The 17,956-nt window shown below is 46.4% G+C and overlaps 1 protein-coding gene across 1 annotated transcript; it reads left to right on the top strand.

Moving 5' to 3' along the window:
- The first annotated feature begins 4,073 nt into the window (after positions 1-4,073).
- Positions 4,074-6,327, top strand: SP9 (Sp9 transcription factor). The gene is made up of 2 exons (XM_032237752.1): positions 4,074-4,094; positions 4,990-6,327. The coding sequence occupies exons 1-2, from the start codon at positions 4,074-4,076 to the stop codon at positions 6,325-6,327; spliced, it is 1,359 nt and encodes a 452-aa protein (XP_032093643.1).
- Positions 6,328-17,956: the final 11,629 nt, after the last annotated feature.

Below are 17,956 nucleotides of genomic sequence, written 5' to 3'. Positions count from 1 at the left end.
TCCAGAGTTTGACTCCCGGGCGGGGGGAGACTCCTTGTCTTTTGTCTCTCTCCTGGTCCAGCATCCCCTCCTTTTTCTTAACCAGAAGGCATTTGCTTTTAAACCCAAACCGCCTCTTCTTCCTCCTCCTCCTCCAAGGGGATCCGTCTTTCCACCAGAAAGAAAGCAAATGTTTCCTCGGGGCTTTCCTAACCCCAGGGGCAGGGCACCTCTCTAGTTTTCCCCTTCGACCCCTTTTGACCATCTCGGTCTTTTGAGAGAATCTAGAGGAAGCCCTCTTTCAACTACACTTCCTGAGACCGTCCTGTTCCGCTGGAGCGACGGTCTCCTCCTGGCATACCTGGCCAGTTTTATCTCGTGGAAACATGCGGAGTAGCCGAGACTGGAGGATACGGTTGGGGGGGGGGAGTGCTGTATTAGGAGAAAAGGGGGCACAATTATTGGTGCAAATGATCGGGGGCTTTCCTCCCGCCCTCCCCCCCCCACCATCTGTTTGGTTGAAGGTGCGCTTGCTCCTTTCAGAAAGGTTGGCACGGGCGCGCCTTCGCCCACCCCCATCTCTGTAGGAAATCTTTCATCCTCGGGTTCTCGGGCATGTTAACAACTGCTCTTCAATCGATTGATTTGCAATAGCTGCCCCCGCCCCGTTTGTGCGAAAAGAGCCGCTTCATCCGAAGGCTCTTGAATACGAACCCGCGTTGTTCCCCTCCTCCCCCAGCTCAATCATCCCTAATGAACCAATTGTTTCGTATTTCTACCTCCTGAAGATTGCAACTTTCAGAGTCGCGGCAGATCGGAAGGCGCAGGGAAAGGGAGAATCTGGAAAAACCAAATTTGCTGAAAGGGAGCAGGGCCGATGTCTTTAATTAGTCCATTCTTCTTTATTAGTATTCATATTGAGATTTGTGGGAAGGGAGGGGGGAAAAGAGAGTTGCATGTTGATTTAGCCACCGTGTTATTTACGATGTAAATATATTCCGAGACAAAAAAAAATCCCGTCACAGATCAATTGTAAAGGACCCGGATACATAATTTTTAAAAAATCAGTTCAGTTTATATGAGGTTCTCACCCCACTTTCGCTTCTTAGTCAGATTTGTTTATGCAGAATCGACATTTAATAGTGCTAATTGCACTCCAGTTAAATTGCCCTGATTGCAGAAAGGGAAGCAATTTTCATGCTCTCTGTCTGGGTTTGGAAGAAATTGTTTTATATTCACCTCTTTATAAAGAAGTAGAGATAAGGCACCGAGCCTCTGCACAAATTGCACTTATGGGCTGACTGGCAGCATTCAGGCGCTATAATAGAGCATTATTTGGCCGTTTTGAATAATGTAAAGCGGCTGCTGAAAGCCATTCTCCTGAAAATTGCTTTAACTTTTAAAAGGGTGATGATTCACTCCAAACCAGGCCCTTTGTTACATTGTCAAACATTGTCCCCCCCTTCGCCAATGTTTTAACAGTCAGCTCAACACTTCAGCATAACACGCTGATCTTTGTTTAAAAACTAGATTTTTTTCGGTATGAAGAAATTTGACAGAAAACGCTTGGAAACCCCCCCCCCCTTAAAAAAGATTTAGGAAGAGGCTTTTTCTTGTTCCTCCAACGCTGGGTGGCTTCCCTTCTTTTCAGACAGGCGCCGCTGCTCCAGTTCTAGTTCATTTCACTCACTTTTACTTAAAGAGAAGAATTTCCCGGCCACTAATTTGCGGAGCCGGCCGGCGCCCTGCGTATTTGAAAATAAGGCGGACGAAAATGTGTAATGAACTTCACGGGACGCAGCGCTTGCTTTTGTTGAGGCAAACGGGTGGTGCCCCAAAAGCTTCGTCTCAAGTCAGTGACTAAAAGATGTGTAACTGCACCGAACAAATATCTCACCTTCTTTTCTCACCTAGTTAGGCAGTAGAGGGTCTTCGTGTATCTCGTTATCAGCCCATCTCCTCCTCTCCAGCAGCCCTCAGTTGGAAAAGACGCCTTAGTGTCATTAGCGCTCCCTTCTTTTAGCAAATGCTGGGGCGAATTCTAACCCTAGACCGGAGAACTGGTCTTCCTCTTCACTAAAAGAGGGGGAGGGGAGGTTATCACTTGTTGGGTGAAGGCTTCTGGACCGAGGTCCCATGGGACTCCCTTCCCCATCCTTCAACGCGTTGTTGAATATCAGTGGCTAACCTACAACACACACACACATACACACACATACACACACACGTCAGCCTTGAGAGAGATTTCACTACTCAATTTTCTTTAAATTATGTTTTGCTTTCCCCTGCTCAGCCCTCTTCCTCCTCCTCTTCCGCCTCCTCCTCCTTCCCCCCACGTGCCCCACTGTCATTGCTAAGTGTAAAAATGATGGCGCACAGGTCTGGGGACAGCCAGAGGGGCATGGATTCCCCTCCCCTCCATTCACATTTGAGCCTTTTGTTTGTCTACTTCTCCAGCCATCAACAAAAGGGAGCAAGCTAGGGCTAAAACGTTACAAAGGAGGTTGCAACAGCCACATTGCCGCTGAGCTATTGAGTTTACTGCGAGCGACAAAATTAGTTTCTTCTTTGAATATCTCCGCGCAGGTCGCCCCCCCCCTTCACCCACCCCCGTCTTCTTTAAATACAGACGAAGGGTTTTCAAGTGGTAGGGTGGGGTGGAGACAAATTGTGATTCTTTGAATCACGTGTATTTTGCATCTGCGAGCTGATGAGGTTTGGACGTAACAGATGTGGCAGTAGAGAAGAATTAACAGGGGGAAAAATAAAGGCACTTTACCTCCGTACGTTCCCTATCTCCGTCCCTCCTAACAGCTGGGAAGATTGGGCAGTTCTATAAACAAAAGCGAACAGCCACAGCATTGCAGTTCAGAGCTCATTCGTTTGTTTTATAGTTAATCTTTCAGTCAGGCATCAAACTGATGGGTTGGTCGCAATTTCCTGGAATAGTCTGCCACTTGCCCTCGTCAAAATTCAGAGCTGGTATGGTTAATTCGACTTCTCACTTGTAAGAAAAAGATGAGACATGTTTTGTTCAACGCTTTGAGGACTGGTTAGCCTAGTGGAAGCTGGTTAGCCTGGATGGTTAGTGGTGGATAGTGGAAAATGTAATGCAGCCAGCAAATTTGACATCGGCTCTGTCTTTTCACAATTTACATACCTGCTCTTCGCAGGTAGAGGAATCTTACAGACACCGTTGGCTAAGATGCGGGAAGTTTCGTCCCATGTCCTTCCATGTAAAGACCACCATAAGTTCTCTCTTGCTTCAATTTTCCAATCGAAGCAAGCAAATACGCTGCACAAGTATTGCCAACAAGCTGCCAATAGTTGAGATAAAGTTGTGTGTAACAGTTCTATCACTTTATGTTCCGCACCATATGTCTTATAGGCGTCTATACCCTTTACAGGCGGCAAGACCAAGGTGAAGGAAAAAGGCTTTATAGAGTGAATGGTTATTCTTTTATTTTGCTTTAATGAATGGAGAATTAATGAGCTGTGCATTATCCGGGATATAAGGGGGAGAAACGAAAGCGGGGAGCGGGGTGTAGGGAAGAGAGAAATAATCTGAACTACAACCATTCCGGCTGCGTTTTGCCACTATATCCTGCCCTTTGTGCTCCCATCGTAGAAATGAACACCGAAAGCAGAGGTAGCATCCCTATTGTTCGTTCCTGTTATGACCTTAGCGGTATTTCAACCTAGGCATATTTATTTTTTTAAAAAAAGAGTTAATTGCAGTATAATGCTTTTAAAAGACTAAAGAACACTAGTAAAGTCTCCCCCCCCCCCTTTCCCGGCACGGCTTTGACTGGCACGCGCTCAGAGCCCTGGTTCTTGCATCTCAAGTTTCTGATTGGCTGCGGGGCAACTCCTGCTTGTCCTTTCTCCTCCCTCATTGGGTAAGAGTCCCAGCCAGCGGTACTTCAAAGCAGGCGCTCTCTGCACTTAGGCTGAGTTTAGCGGTCCAGAGACAGGAGTGTACTTAGTGCACTGGAGTACAGCGGGAAGCTGGGAGGACGTCGCGCACACTCGCCAGCCTCCCTTCAAGGCAGAGCCCTCCTTCCGATCCGCTCATCCAGCCAAGCGACTTGGCTATGGCTACGTCTATCCTTGGGGTAAGTCAGGGCACGCTTCTTATACTCACGGAGGTCGATTTTCGTTGTCGTCTCCATTCCCCTCCCTCCTCCCCCATTTTTGACCCACAGTGTTGATCCAGCAGGAATCAGTTTGTGGTTGCAATCAGGAGACGAGGTTATATAAACTGTAGGATAAAAGAAAGCCAATCATCTGCTTGAGGGCTTATTTGAATTCCCGTTTCAGCTTACGACCCACTATATTCGCTGCTTTGATTTGTCTTGGCACTCACTGCTCCCCCCCCCCAATTTCCATTATCTTAAATTGACCCCGAGCAATTTCTCACAGCCTTAGATTTTACTGGCGGCCTGGTAGGGAAGTCCTGTGGCCGCGTGTGCGGGTTCGTCGCGCTTCCTTTTTTTTTAAGCAAGATGGCCCTCTCTTAATGTCTTTAGAGAAAGCAGAGTGCCGCCGTCGCCCGCTCCAAGGTATCTTTGATTTTGATTTTAAGATCGGTTTGGCCAGCCATTATTATGAGAAAAATGGACAAACCTCAGCCTTCTCTTTAAGAAAAAAAAAATCCGTTATGCGGTTTGCTTGTGTCTGTCTTCATTTCACTTCCGTCTGCCCTAGGGTGTTCTGGAGTTTCCTTCTTAAATTCCTTCTCCTTCCGCTCAGCACCATCCCGGGGAGCAAGTGACTGTCTGGATCGAGCTAGGCGGGACAAGACCGGACTTGGAGTTTTCCCTTTGTTTGCTTTTGTAAAGAGAATCCATTGCGCCCCAACTTTTGCAAAGGACGCCTCTGATTTGGGTGCCTCCGGGGCCTCCTCCTGCGAGCGTCGCGGCGGGTGAAGGAAGCCGGGCTGTGTCCGAGGCGCGCTTAGGGCTAGAGGGCGAGATTGACGGGCTCGTTTTGTGTCTCCCCCCCCCACAGGAAGAGCCGCGCTTTGGAACCACGCCCTTGGCCATGCTGGCCGCCACCTGCAACAAGATCGGGAACACCAGCCCGCTCACTACCTTGCCCGAGTCCAGCGCCTTCGCCAAGGGCAGCTTCCACCCTTGGAAGCGCTCCACCTCCAGCTGCAACCTGGGCTCCAGCCTGTCCGGCTTCACTGTGGCTACCAGTCGGGGCTCCAGCGGGCTGGCCAGCGGCAGCGGCACAGCCAACAGCGCCTTCTGCCTGGCTTCCACCTCGCCCACCTCTTCGGCCTTCAGCAGCGATTACAGCGGCCTTTTTTCCAACTCGGCGGCGACGGGCGTGTCCCCGCAAGAGCCCGGCGGACAGTCGGCCTTCATCTCCAAAGTGCACAGCTCGGCGGCCGATAGCCTGTATCCGCGGGTGGGCATGGCGCACCCCTACGAATCGTGGTACAAGTCGGGCTTTCATTCCACGCTGGCGGCCGGCGAAGTGGCTAACGGGGCGGCCTCGTCGTGGTGGGACGTGCATACCAACCCGAGTTCGTGGCTGGAGGTGCAGAACCCGGCCGGGGGCTTGCAGAGCTCGCTGCACTCGGGCGCCCCCCAGGCCTCCCTCCACTCCCAGCTGGGCACCTACAACCCGGCCGATTTCAGCTCCCTCACCCACTCGGCCTTCAGCTCCACCGGCCTGGGCTCCACGGCTGCCTCGCACCTGCTCTCCACCAGCCAGCACCTGCTCACCCAGGAGGGGTTCAAGCCCGTGCTCCCTTCCTACACGGACTCCAGCGCCGCCGTGGCCGCGGCCAGCGCCATGATCTCGGGAGCAGCGGCCGCGGCTGCAGCCGGAGGAAGCTCGGCGCGCTCCGCCCGGCGTTATTCGGGCCGGGCCACTTGCGATTGCCCCAACTGTCAGGAAGCCGAGCGTTTGGGCCCGGCGGGCGCGAGTTTGAGGCGCAAAGGGCTGCACAGTTGCCACATCCCGGGCTGCGGGAAGGTCTACGGCAAGACGTCGCACCTCAAGGCGCACCTGCGCTGGCACACGGGCGAGCGGCCCTTCGTGTGCAACTGGCTCTTCTGCGGCAAGCGCTTCACGCGCTCCGACGAGCTCCAGCGGCACCTGCGGACTCACACCGGCGAGAAGCGCTTCGCCTGCCCGGTCTGCAACAAGCGCTTCATGCGCAGCGACCACCTGAGCAAACATATTAAAACGCACAACGGGGGAGGCGGAGGCAAAAAGGGCAGCGACAGCGACACGGACGCCAGCAACTTGGAGACGCCCAGATCCGAATCGCCGGACCTTATCCTGCACGAGGCGCGGGGCAAGGACTCCACAACGGGGCCCAATGACTCTTAAAAAGAGAGAGAGAGAGCGGGTGGCGGCGGCGGGAGAAGTTTTGGCGGGACGGGAGCCCGCCAATTAGAGTGCGAGAGAAAGGAGACGCCGCGGCGGCGTTGTTGCCACTCGGGTTCGGCTGTTCCGGGAGTATTTTTTGTTTTTAAAGCAAACGGGGTGGGGTTGGGTGCAAAAGGTGACGCGGAGGGCAAGCTGTTAAAAGACTTGCAGACTTTTGGAGAGACCTTGAACCCGGCCTTCCAGGCAGAGACGATACAACCATTTCCCCCAAACAATAAAACAACGAGCTTAATCTTCCTGGCGAAGAGCAATACAAGTGGCCGGAGATTTATTGTTATTTTTTTCCCTCTTTCTCCCAACCCCTCGTCGCGCGCATTCAACACCCCCCCCCCAAAAAAAAAAGAAATAACAGACTCGCCACGAACAGCGCAAACACGGGACTCGCCACCCGGGACTACGGTGCTTTTCTTTTGGAGTGATTATAGCATAGTTATAAATCTAAATTTACTGCAGACAAACGGGCAAAGTCTTATTTGGTGAAATATTCTACGATGATGCTTTTATATTTCAATCTTGAGAAAAATCCGTGGCGCGTCTGTGCGCCGTATATACACCCAGACACATATACAAAGGCTGAAGGTGAGAGACCAAACTGGAAAATACCCGGAGACGGTTTTATCTCTTGTGATTCATCAAAGCTATTGTATAAGTAGGATCTTAACCCCCCCCCCCATTGTGTTTTCTCCCCCCCCTTGTAAATGTCAGTTCTGATTTGGGGGGAGGGGTGAATTCCTGGAACTCAGAGGAATTCTTTTTTCTAGTTATTATTTCTGATGCACTTTGTGGAGGTCAGTATATATGTAAAATATATTTAAAATGTTGAGTTTAACATTTCACTCGCACCAGTAATTTAAGGTTGTTTAAAGAGATTTAATGCGTTTATCTGTATTGGAAAAAAAAATCTTGACATATTTTCATTTTGGTATTATTAAAGGATTCCGAACAATGCGCTCTGGGGTTTCATTTTCCCCTAGTCAATCCTGCCGTTTATTCATTTTTATTGAAATCTGACACCCCCCTCGTCATAGACATTGCACTGACGGGATTAAAGCAATAGTTGCAATGTTAAACAGATTAGGAAATAAATGCCATCTCAATCAGTACAATTTATTCTGAATAAACATGCTTGTGATTGTGATTAAATATATTAAAGGTGAATTAAAATACTATGCGCCGTTCATGCTAAAGATCATAGTTCAATTAAGAACTCTCCCAAATGATGGGTGACAGAATTTTAATTAAGTCAATTTTCCACCGCTTTATAGGGGGGAAAAATGGGATTGAACTCCTTTTAAATCAGTTCCCAAGTCCCCACTGATCTGAGCCATATATGGAGTGCAACTTGCTAAAGTGATTGGACTCCTTAGCAATAAAAAAAACCCTCTAAAACTCACCCGGATATCAAAGCCAATTTCCATATGACTGAGAACGGATAGAAAAGATTTTGAAATGATAAACGTGGGCCAAGCAAACATTTTATGAAAACGAGCGTGTGAAATCTGTATAGCGAGGTGGCTCAGGTTACAGAAGGCAATCCCACGGGGAACAAATCGCAAGAGACATTTCATGCCTAAATGAAAATCTTGTTAAATGTTATTAATTTTGACTTGGAGCACACAGCAGCCCCCTGTGCCTTGTATTCCCTTATTAGAGATTCATGTCTTATCAAATATCTAATTAATCTCCTAGACATCATTTGTTCTGGCCAACTTTATCTCAGCTGGTCCATGGGGAAAACCCCTCAGAGTGTTCTCAGTGACAAAGCTTCCCTGGAAGATCCTTTTAATTGTTGAAATGAACTGCGCCAAATTTGCATGTCAAACGGTAAAGGGCAAGGCGAGATAAAACGTAATCGTTTTAAAAGCCTTCCAAATTCAGCACTTGATTTGATAACTGAGCCTCTCTTTTTTTTAATGTTATGGAGGACAACTGCTCTTTTTCTTTTCAAAAGATAGTTGATCTATGCAAATCGTGGTTTGGAAATGCTTATGTCCCCCTGCAGTCAAATGCCCCTTGCATGTTATTTGAATATCAGTGGCTCTGCGTTGAAAAGGTTCGAGGATGCTCTCTGACTTCTTTGTGATTACCCAGTGCAGCGTCTTATTCTGAAGGAAAGGGTGGGGGGGACCTCAGGAATAATTAAAGCCTGGGATAAGGCCTGGGAACACATTTGGGACAGGAATCTCATTTAGACAGCCTCTTTCAAAATAAGGCACAGTTAAATTGACCAGAAGGCAATTATTGAAATGAAAATTATTTTCACTCCCTTTGTCTTCTGGCCACCAACTTAAAAGCCACAGTGTATTTCTAAAAGAGGAAAATCGTTCCAATCGTCTCCTCCTTAATTGCGCTACTTTAAAGGGAGAGAAACGAACGGAAGGGGAAAAATTGAAAGAAAATTTAAATTGAACATTTCAGAATGAAAGGCTAAAGTATACTCTCGCCTTTTCTGTCCATTCGGTTATGGAAATTTACACACACACACACACACACACACACACACACACACACACGGAAAGAAATGTGTCTGTGTAGGCAGACATATATTTCTTTCTTTCTTCTGGAAACAGATTGGCAATCAGGAAGAAGAACCAGGCTGCCAGGAGGCTCTGAATAAAAAACATCTGTTACATCTCCCGGGCAGAACTCGCACTGAGTTTTCCGTCATTATTGTGCTAAAAATACAAAAGGAAGGGGACTAAAATATTTCTCAAAGCTGGCTAAAAACAGTGTCACCCGAATTTGGGAAGAGTTATTTGGGGGGAATCGAAGGGCAGTTTTGATTTGTGCGTTGGTGACTCTTCTCTCTCGCTCTCTCTTTCATTATTTCCTCTTTAATCTGAAGGCGAGAGTCGCGAGCAATCTTTCTCTCTTCCCCGGCTGATCCTGGTTCACGAATTCGGTCGTGCGCCTAAACTTGCCGAAAACGACCTAATTAAGGGTGTGAAGTTTGCGAACGTCCATTTCTAGCCCGGCTTTTCCCCGCTTCCCTTCGCCAAAGCGTTTGTTTGCTTTGGATCCTTTTTGCTCTCGACCTGGACGGGGGAAGGAGACGGTGGCATCGGGCGTGGGGAGGTGGGGAGCAGAGGTCGAAAGGAGCAGAGCTGGGCCAGCGACAGGATGCGGCTCCTCTCTCTCCCCGCCCGCCCACCTCTCTCGGTCGGGGCGGTCATTGTTGGGCTTTCTGAGGAATGCGTTCCTTCTCACTGGGCCTTGGGCAGGAGTCAGCTTTGTTTCCCCCAGCCCCTAATAAACCAGATCAAAGGCCCTTTTCGTTGAGGTCCAGTTTCTGTCAGGGTTACGAGTTCTCAGCTCGGTGATCAAGGACTCCTCGCCGTTGCCCCCGGGGGTCAGAAAACGTCCATCATCGACAGACTCCCCGGAAAGGAAGAGAGAGGGCAGTCTGAACGCTGCGCCGGCCGAGCCACGGAGGGCAAAGGGAAAGCGCCAAACAATCCTCCAAGCGATCCCCGGGACAAGCTGAAGTGGCAGCTTTTGAATGCATAATGGAGAAGCGGGGCCCGCTTGGAAGGGATCTTGGAGAAGGGGTGCTTGTCCGAGAAGGGCTTCCCCCGCCCGCTTCCCCCCACTCCAACCTACTCGCGCTTAAACTCGGAAATCCAGAAAATGCGCGGGAAAGTGCAGGGCCAGCATTTAAGAGCGAAGGAGTGAGGCTTTGTCAACAACCCTTGGCCCGCCTCTCTTTTCCCAGCCGGACAATAATGCATTGCGTCCCCTACAATGGGGGCAAAGCAAACGATTTCTTGGGCCACTTTATGTGGATATCGGGTGTTCTTCCTTTCGGTGAGGGGAAGTTAAGAGACACATCAAGAGGCGGCGAAGGGAGGCTCCCACTGTATCTAAAGAGCGACAAAAAGAACCGAAGCGGGGGAATCTCTGCCCCCTTCTTTAAAACCGCCATTTCTCTTATTTTTAAGGAGGCCTGTTCCCGCCTTAGGAAGTTGTAAATAGTACAGCTTGGCTAAGCGAGACAACTGATCGAATTTCCCTCCTTTAAAAAAAAAAAAAAAGAAATCCACACGTGGAGGCTTCTCTTTTATTTGCAGCCGCTCTCGTTATTTACCCCAAGCGACTTCGCTATGTTCCATAAATGCAGATGAAGAAAACGCAAACGGAAAATCCGGCCTATTTGAGTAATTGGTAGACTTAAGTGTTTATTTTTAAGTGAGAATAATTTAGCTACAAATTTTCTTAAGGAATAACATTCTTAACATATTAAATCTCTTCTCCCCCGCAAACTCTGATTTGCTTTTATGTTTGACAGTCACTTCTGAGTCATTGGGGAGGAAAGGAAAGGGGGGGGGTAGTTGTCATTCCCGACTCTTTGGCGCCATCTAGAGCAAATTTCGTCCCGAAAGCAGCACTTCCCTATTCCGATAAGAATTAAGATATAAATCCTTTTTTTAAAAAAGACAAGTCAGATCAGCGCCTTGAAATCTGAAGCGAAGCAACGAAGATAGACACACTTTTCCCAGACAACCTGTTTATAGAATTCGTTAGGAACTACTAAACCTTGGAGGGATTTTTCATCCTTTATTCTCTCCACCCTCGCCCCGCCCGCTGATTTTTTAAAAATATATTTATGTTAAGATATTACAATTCCTTTACCTCCTTGAACTGGGGAGCTACATATTTGATCCCGAGAGGTGTCCCAGCGAAACCACTGTTTTCCAAAGCAAGTGGTTTTTTGACACATGCCACATGTACAATACTACCATAGGAGTTAAACAGGTAGGTGCAGTGGGGTATTAACCATTAAGCAGCCTAAGCACGTGCTTAGGGAACCATGCCCAAAGGGAGCACCACAAAGTTGAGAAAGAAAAGAAACCAATGAAGATTTGTACAGTATGTACAAAGGAAGGGGGCACCAAGATTTGTCAATGCTTAGGGCACCAGCGAGCCTTAATCCGCCACTGGGTAGGTGCATGCCTCTCTTACCAAAAAAAGCAGGTCAAGTTGGGCCAGATCAAATTAAAGGGGAAGAGAGAAATTAAAATAATTAAGAGGTCGTTTTGTAATCCTAACCCACGTTTGTTTTCTTTGCTTAAAACACACACGCAGACAAAAACCCTGCCCATTTCAGGATTTGGGAAGCCCGCCTCCAAGTTTCCACTGACGCCCTTGAACAGCCCAGAGTTTGGAATCGGAGCCTGAGAAAGTGCTTAGCTTTTCGATAAACGGGCGGCGTTTTTGATTCCTTCAAGAGCACGCGTGGTGCCCCAGCAGAAGTCGTGGGGAATCCGGAAGAGAAGGTGGGATGGAGATTGGGAGGAGGGGGAGAGAAACCCGGCCAATTGCTTGAGAGGAGATCGGGTCACCTATAAGAAAGACTACACTCGTGCCGGTTATTAAAAACCCGATTCCACCCCCCACCCCCACCCCCCGCTCCCTGCGAATCCACTTCTCCGCCTACAAGCATCGCGGGTCGTTTTAAGAAGGAGAAAACGCCGCGCTTACTCTCCTTTTTTAAACTGGGGAGCGGCTCCCTCTCTCCCTCCACCTCCCACGGCAGAAGCTCACTTTCTAAACCTCCCCCACTTAAGGGAGATCGGAGCGGACCTCTGCTGTGTGGGGCCCCTCTCCTAAACCCAGTCAGCATTACTCTCAGAACTTAGTATACACACACATACCCAAACACCCACCCGGGTTCCCACAGCCAGGCCACGCGGGTCGGCGGGAGCTGAGCCTCGCGGGGCGGTCATCTGTGAAAACAACCCGGAGCGGTTCCCACCCAACAGAGAGACTCCGCCTCCTCTGGGCGCACCCCGAGCGAATTCGGGCTCCGCTCGCCGCGCTTTTAAAGCCCATCATCCCGGAGCTGCCGGTTTCCGAGATGTGTTAATTACACACTTGGAGAGCAGGGCGCAAAGTCCTTGTCCGTCCCCTACTACAAAATAGGGGTGGGTTTTTTTGCTGCGGGGAGAGGGGGGGGGGAACGGACGAGATATATTTTTTTAAAAAAATGCCTTTCAGCCTAAAGCTGCCTTACCTGAATGTCATAATTACAGTAATTATGTACATCCAAATTACATGCTAATTAAATTAGAATCAAATCGTTCTAAATCGAAATCAAATGAGGTAGCGAGCATTAATCAATGACAACATAAATAGAGAGTTTCCTTCGGGGATATTTATTGCAACGATCCAAGAGGGAGCCTGAGCTGAAAAAGTCACCTGTTTATTCACCTTTCAATTAGTAATAATTTATTCTCCTTTACCATCTAAATTCTGGCGCTGTCGCCTGAATCCCTCCTCCATCGCCAGGCTCTACGGAGAATTAAACGGTAGGCACCCCTTTCTGCTTCAGCACCGCTCTAAAATCGGTTAACATCTAGCCTGCAAAAGGCAGCCTCCTCTTGAAATACCTGCGGACAAAGGGGTGTTCTTGCGACTTCGGTTTGGCTGACTTTAGAAACTGATTTGGAAAGATGCAGAAGGTTGGGGTGGGGGAGAGAAACACCCTCGCTGCTTTCCAGCATCGCTCATCTTTCAGCAAACAACACACACAGCCGAGAAGAGCCAGGAATTATTTCCCTGCCTTTCTATTAAGCGTGAGAACAGGGATTGCTGGCTGAAGCACAGTGATCACAGTAGAGCTGTCACTCTCCGTGAGAGGATAATTAATTTGAACGTTTTAAAGGTAAAAGAAAAATAGCAGGTGTCTAAATGTGAGCTCCCTGATTTGCACTGCAAATACTTCTTCAAGTGCCTGGCATAGCCAAGAAGAAATAACCCTGACCCCCTAAAATGCAGTCACCAGCAACAGTGGCTTGTAAAAGTTACCCATGATAAGAGGGGCAGCATATAAGTTTAATAAATAAATGGCATGAAGCTGGTTTAAGCAGTATGCCGGATTCCAAGAGTGAAGATGCTTTGATGTGGAGACTAAAACTTTACATGCCCTCTGCCCCTTCCTCCCACCAAACTGCATTCAAGTTATTGTCATTTCTGGTCCCTAATAAGGTACAGTGTCTCAAGATCCTTGTTCTAGAGTAACCAAACAGCATCAATCTATCATGATGCACAAGACTCTAGTTTAACTAGAAGACCAATATGCTTCCTAGAAGTACATGTACGTTCAGTCAGGTGGTTTGATAAATATATCCCAGGGATACTTTCCAACCTTGTGCCTTTTAGATGTGCAGTAGCATTTCTGTTCTGAGTACCTCCAGGTTAGGGAGATACTGGAGTTCCCAAACATCTTCAACTAGGCCTCAAGTAGGGGACCGGGGTAAGTTGCTTTAGAAGACTTCAGAATCTAACCTGTATGTACAGAGTTGCAATGTTTCTCCTAATTCAGAAAATTGGGTCAATGAAGACAATCATGCTTAAAATAAAGAAGACAAAACGTGTGGGAATTATATCTTTGGGGATGGGTCGGTTGAACATATCTGGATCTCAACACATAATCCCAACAACACATAATCCCAAGATTTAGATTGAGGGAAAAATCATCTAGCAATTTTTTTCTGCAGAAAAAAAAGGTAAGTTTGTGGAACATCCTTTTGTTTCGGAGTTGTATATTAGAAGATGATATCATGGACTTTAAAAAAAAAGGTTAGGCACAAAAAGTTATTACTACAGCTTCTTCTGTTTTCCCATGAGCGAGCGTTCTGTGGTTAGAGATCTGCTAAAAAAAATGTACCATGCACGACTTTCATCTTGTGGCTAGGAGCATCTTCTAATCGGAGATGCTTGTGCACATTTGTAAACCAACAGCACCTCCTACAGGGTTTAATTTGATATTGTCAAGTTAATATAGCTAGAGGCAATGTACCATTTATGTGTCCGTTTTCTTTTTTTTAACAATTGTGTACAGCTGATTTTTAACAAAATACTTGCAATTACAATATTAGATTTGCAAACAAACAACAGAAATTCAAATGCAGACTCTGGAACTTCAGTGACTTGTATCATCCATCTCTACCAGCTCACCTCTTTCACAAGTTCTGTTACAGTACTACTCTAAATTACCCTTTTCTAGTGCCACAATCTTTTATCTTTAAAATAAAGTATTTGCACACTTAAATCTCTTTTGATGTACTCTTCCAAACACTCTTCCAAAGTTTCTCAATATTAAGAGTGACCTTGCAAAGTGTGTTTAAAATATCTGACTATCTTTCAAGAGTGTCCATTTTGTCCCCCCCCCCAAAAAAAAATTTCCTTAGGGCAGTGTTTCTCAACCTTGGCAACTTTAAGTCCTGTGGACTTCAACATCCAGAATCCCCCAGCCAGCAGAGCTGGCTGGGGAATTCTGGGTGTTTAAGTCCATAGGACTTAAAGTCGCCAAGGTTGAGAAACACTGCCTTAGGGCAGTGGTTCCCAAACTTGGCAACTTTAAGACTTGTGGACTTCAACTCCCAGAATTGAAGTCCTCCCAGAAGCAGAGCTGGCTGGAGAATTCTGGGAGTTGAAGTCCACAAGTCTCAAAGTTGCCAAGTTTGGGAACCACTGCCTTAGGGGATGTGAATGTTTGCTGCTTAGCACTGGAGGGAATCTTGGAAAACAATCCAGCAAGAATGGGACAACTTGCCACAGCCAACCCTCCATGTCCAACTCACTATGGGAAAACTCACTGTGGGACAATTTTATTTATTTAAAATAAAAAATTTGCCATTCATATTTCATTCTCTCCTTTTGCATCCTTTAATTACTCTATTCCACTAATTCTTTGACCTTAGTGTAACTCTTGCCCCCGCAGTGAGCTGTCCTGTAGCCAGATGGCTATAGCAAGTTAGCCAGGGTGAGCTGGCTGTGGCATGTTGGTCCTGGTGAACTGTCCGTGGTGAATTGTCATAGACCCACCCTAGGAGGCAAAAGTTACCTGTACACTGGGCGTTGTTTTTGGTCCAGTTTCTGTTTGAGAGAAGCACCTGGTTTAGTGAGGGAAGGAGAGAGCTGAATGGCAGAGTGAAGGCTTTCCAATCAACAGGAGCACAAAATTATAGGCACATGCTCACCCACGTCTCTCTAAACTGATCTAACAGTAACCAAGAACCGGACATAAGAGAAATGCTTGCTAAGAAAGAGGAACCGGTACACTTAATCCTCTTGTGTGAGAGAAATGTAACAGCAGCAGCTGGGTGGCTGTTGCCAGTGCAGACAAGGCTGAAGCAAATATCCCTTTTCTACTGGAAAAAAAAGAGGTGGTTGCTTTTTGCAAAGAAAAAGAAAATAAGATGTCTGGCACTACTTATCTATTATTCCGAAGGCCATTTCAAAGCAGGGTCATACATTTTCCTGGGCTGAAACACAGTTTTTGCTGAACAATGATTTCTCCTCTCTCCTGTGTTCTCAAAGACACAAACTAGAAAAATAAGCCACGGATGTTTCCTGTTAAATTCTTACCCTTGTGTCAGCTTAGAAACAAACAGACAAAAAATACTGCAGTATTGTGGAAAAGAAGTATTCAGGTACATAAGAGCTGACTGTCTGGAATCTTCAAGCATCTCTTTATATTGTCTATGTCAGTAAAGAGGGATGCAGCATGTAGCCACAATTGCTGGAGATGATTCTCCCCCTATAAACTTAAAACCTACACACCATATCTAAGCAATATCACTGATGGTACAGTCCACGCAACAACAACAATGTTCTTGATGAATATTTTAAACTGTGGGAAATGCTTTTCCTATTATGGTTGGTTGCAGAGTCAACAGATGTTTAGACTGGATTTGGCATTTTTATCCACCTATTGAGTGTTTCCCAAGGATCTGAGATAGGCAGATGTTGTTTAAGAATATTAAAGGTATCGTGATAGGTGTCAGCTCTTCCAAATACAGCTGCCTTTCACAATTGACTAGTGGTGGTTTTGTCAATGCCGATGGTGTTCAAGTGATGCTCAGATATTCTGGGATCGTACCCAAGGCACCTATTATTATTATTGGCGCTACCTTTGCTTTCTTTTGCCACAGTCGTTCTACTTCTATTTGAAGGTTTCTGCATTTTGTGATTTTTCTCCATTTCTCTCTCTTCTTTCCTTCTGTCTCCAGGTATTACAATGTTCACTATACAGACTTTTTAAAATCTTTCTTATTACCATACGCTAAATAATGTTTTTCTTATAGACAACCGTTAAGTATGGAGTGTTAAATGGTAGATGTCAGTCTGCTTGAATTCTAAAGTCCAAGAGCACTTTAGCTTCTTCGTTCTCCATTATATTGTTTATTTTGTAGTCCATCAGGTCTTGCCTGTAGGCAAATGGCATTTCTTGCAGATATTCCAAATTGTTGATACTTTATCATGCTGAAGTAGTTCACTGTTTCTTCAGCTTCTCTGCAGAAGCAGCATTTGCTGTCTGTTAATTTCTCAATTCTTTCTTTCTTTCTCTTTCTTTCTTTCTTTCTTTCTTTTGGTACTAGCCATGTAAGACTGTGCTTTGCCACGTCTCTTCTATTTTTCATTTGGTGTTTCTTGTAGGGCAATTTGATCTCCTCTATAGTCAGTGAGCCTTCACAGTATATTAACTTCAGTGCATTTTCTTCAGTCCTTCAGGTATTCTTCCAATGCCCTTTTTTTTGGTCTTCAACTATCTGGTGTATTTGTGCAACATTCAACCTCCATCTACTTTCCTTTTTAACTAGTCTGTCAACATTGCTGTGTGGATGAAGGGCATGATTCATTGTCATTATTTTTCCAGTCTTCCTATCCAGGGCTTTTAGTTCTGTTTGAGTCCAATCCACCATTCCAGCTGTGTATCTAATGATTGGAGTTATTTTGATGTTAATTACCTTGATGGTATTTCCTCCACTGAATTTGGACTAAGATCAAGCTGCTTCTTGACTTCAGTGTGCTTGATGTTGTCAGCTTGAACAATGTCCAGGTATTTGTAGTGAACTTCTTTGTCCAGACTCTTGATGTTATTTCCATAGGGCATCTTGATTTCTTCAGTTTTCACTATTTCCCCACTGTAGCAGAGGTGGTATTCAGCAGGTTCTGACCAGTTCTGGAGAACCTATAGCGGAAATTTTTAGTAGTTCGAAGAACCGGTAAATACCACCTCTGACTGGCCCTGTCCTCATCTATTCTCTGCCTTCCGAGTCCCAGCTGATCGGGAGGGAATGGGGATTTTACAGTATCCTTCCTCTGCTACGCCCACACGCCATGCCACGCCCATCAAGCCACACCCACAGAAATTTTTTTGAATCTCACCACTGCCCTGTAGGTGGTGAGGGTGGAACATTTTCCAATCCAAACTCCTTTGCAATATCTTGGCTGTATAGATGACGGAAGTTGAGAAGTGATTCTTTTTCAGATGGTGTTTGTCCAAAGAGCTTCAGATCGTTTATGTAAAGAAGGTGCAACAGTTTGGAAGATGTTTTTGATTTTTGATAGCCACAGCCTGACTTCTTCAGTATTGTTGACAAAGAAGTCAATGCAGTAACAAACAATAGTGATGATAGAGTAATGAGTTTCATTGAAAGATCCTCTCTTGATATTAACTTCTACTATTATCATTTTAAACTAAAGTCACAGATCCTTACTGGGATAGACTAGATGTATATTTTATCATTCAGAAACATTATATATAAGAAATAAAAACTGTCCA

The sequence above is a fragment of the Thamnophis elegans genome, chromosome 1 (genome assembly GCF_009769535.1).
Source record: "Thamnophis elegans isolate rThaEle1 chromosome 1, rThaEle1.pri, whole genome shotgun sequence".
NCBI lineage: Eukaryota > Metazoa > Chordata > Lepidosauria > Squamata > Colubridae > Thamnophis > Thamnophis elegans.
This window is presented reverse-complemented; position numbering and strand designations above follow the sequence as displayed.

Coding starts and splice junctions, on each gene's coding strand:
- SP9 (XM_032237752.1), top strand. CDS start 4,074: ATGGCTACGTCTATCCTTGGG. Junction 4,095..4,989: donor TGGCTACGTCTATCCTTGGG/GTAAGTCAGGGC, acceptor CCCCCCCCACAG/GAAGAGCCGCGCTTTGGAAC.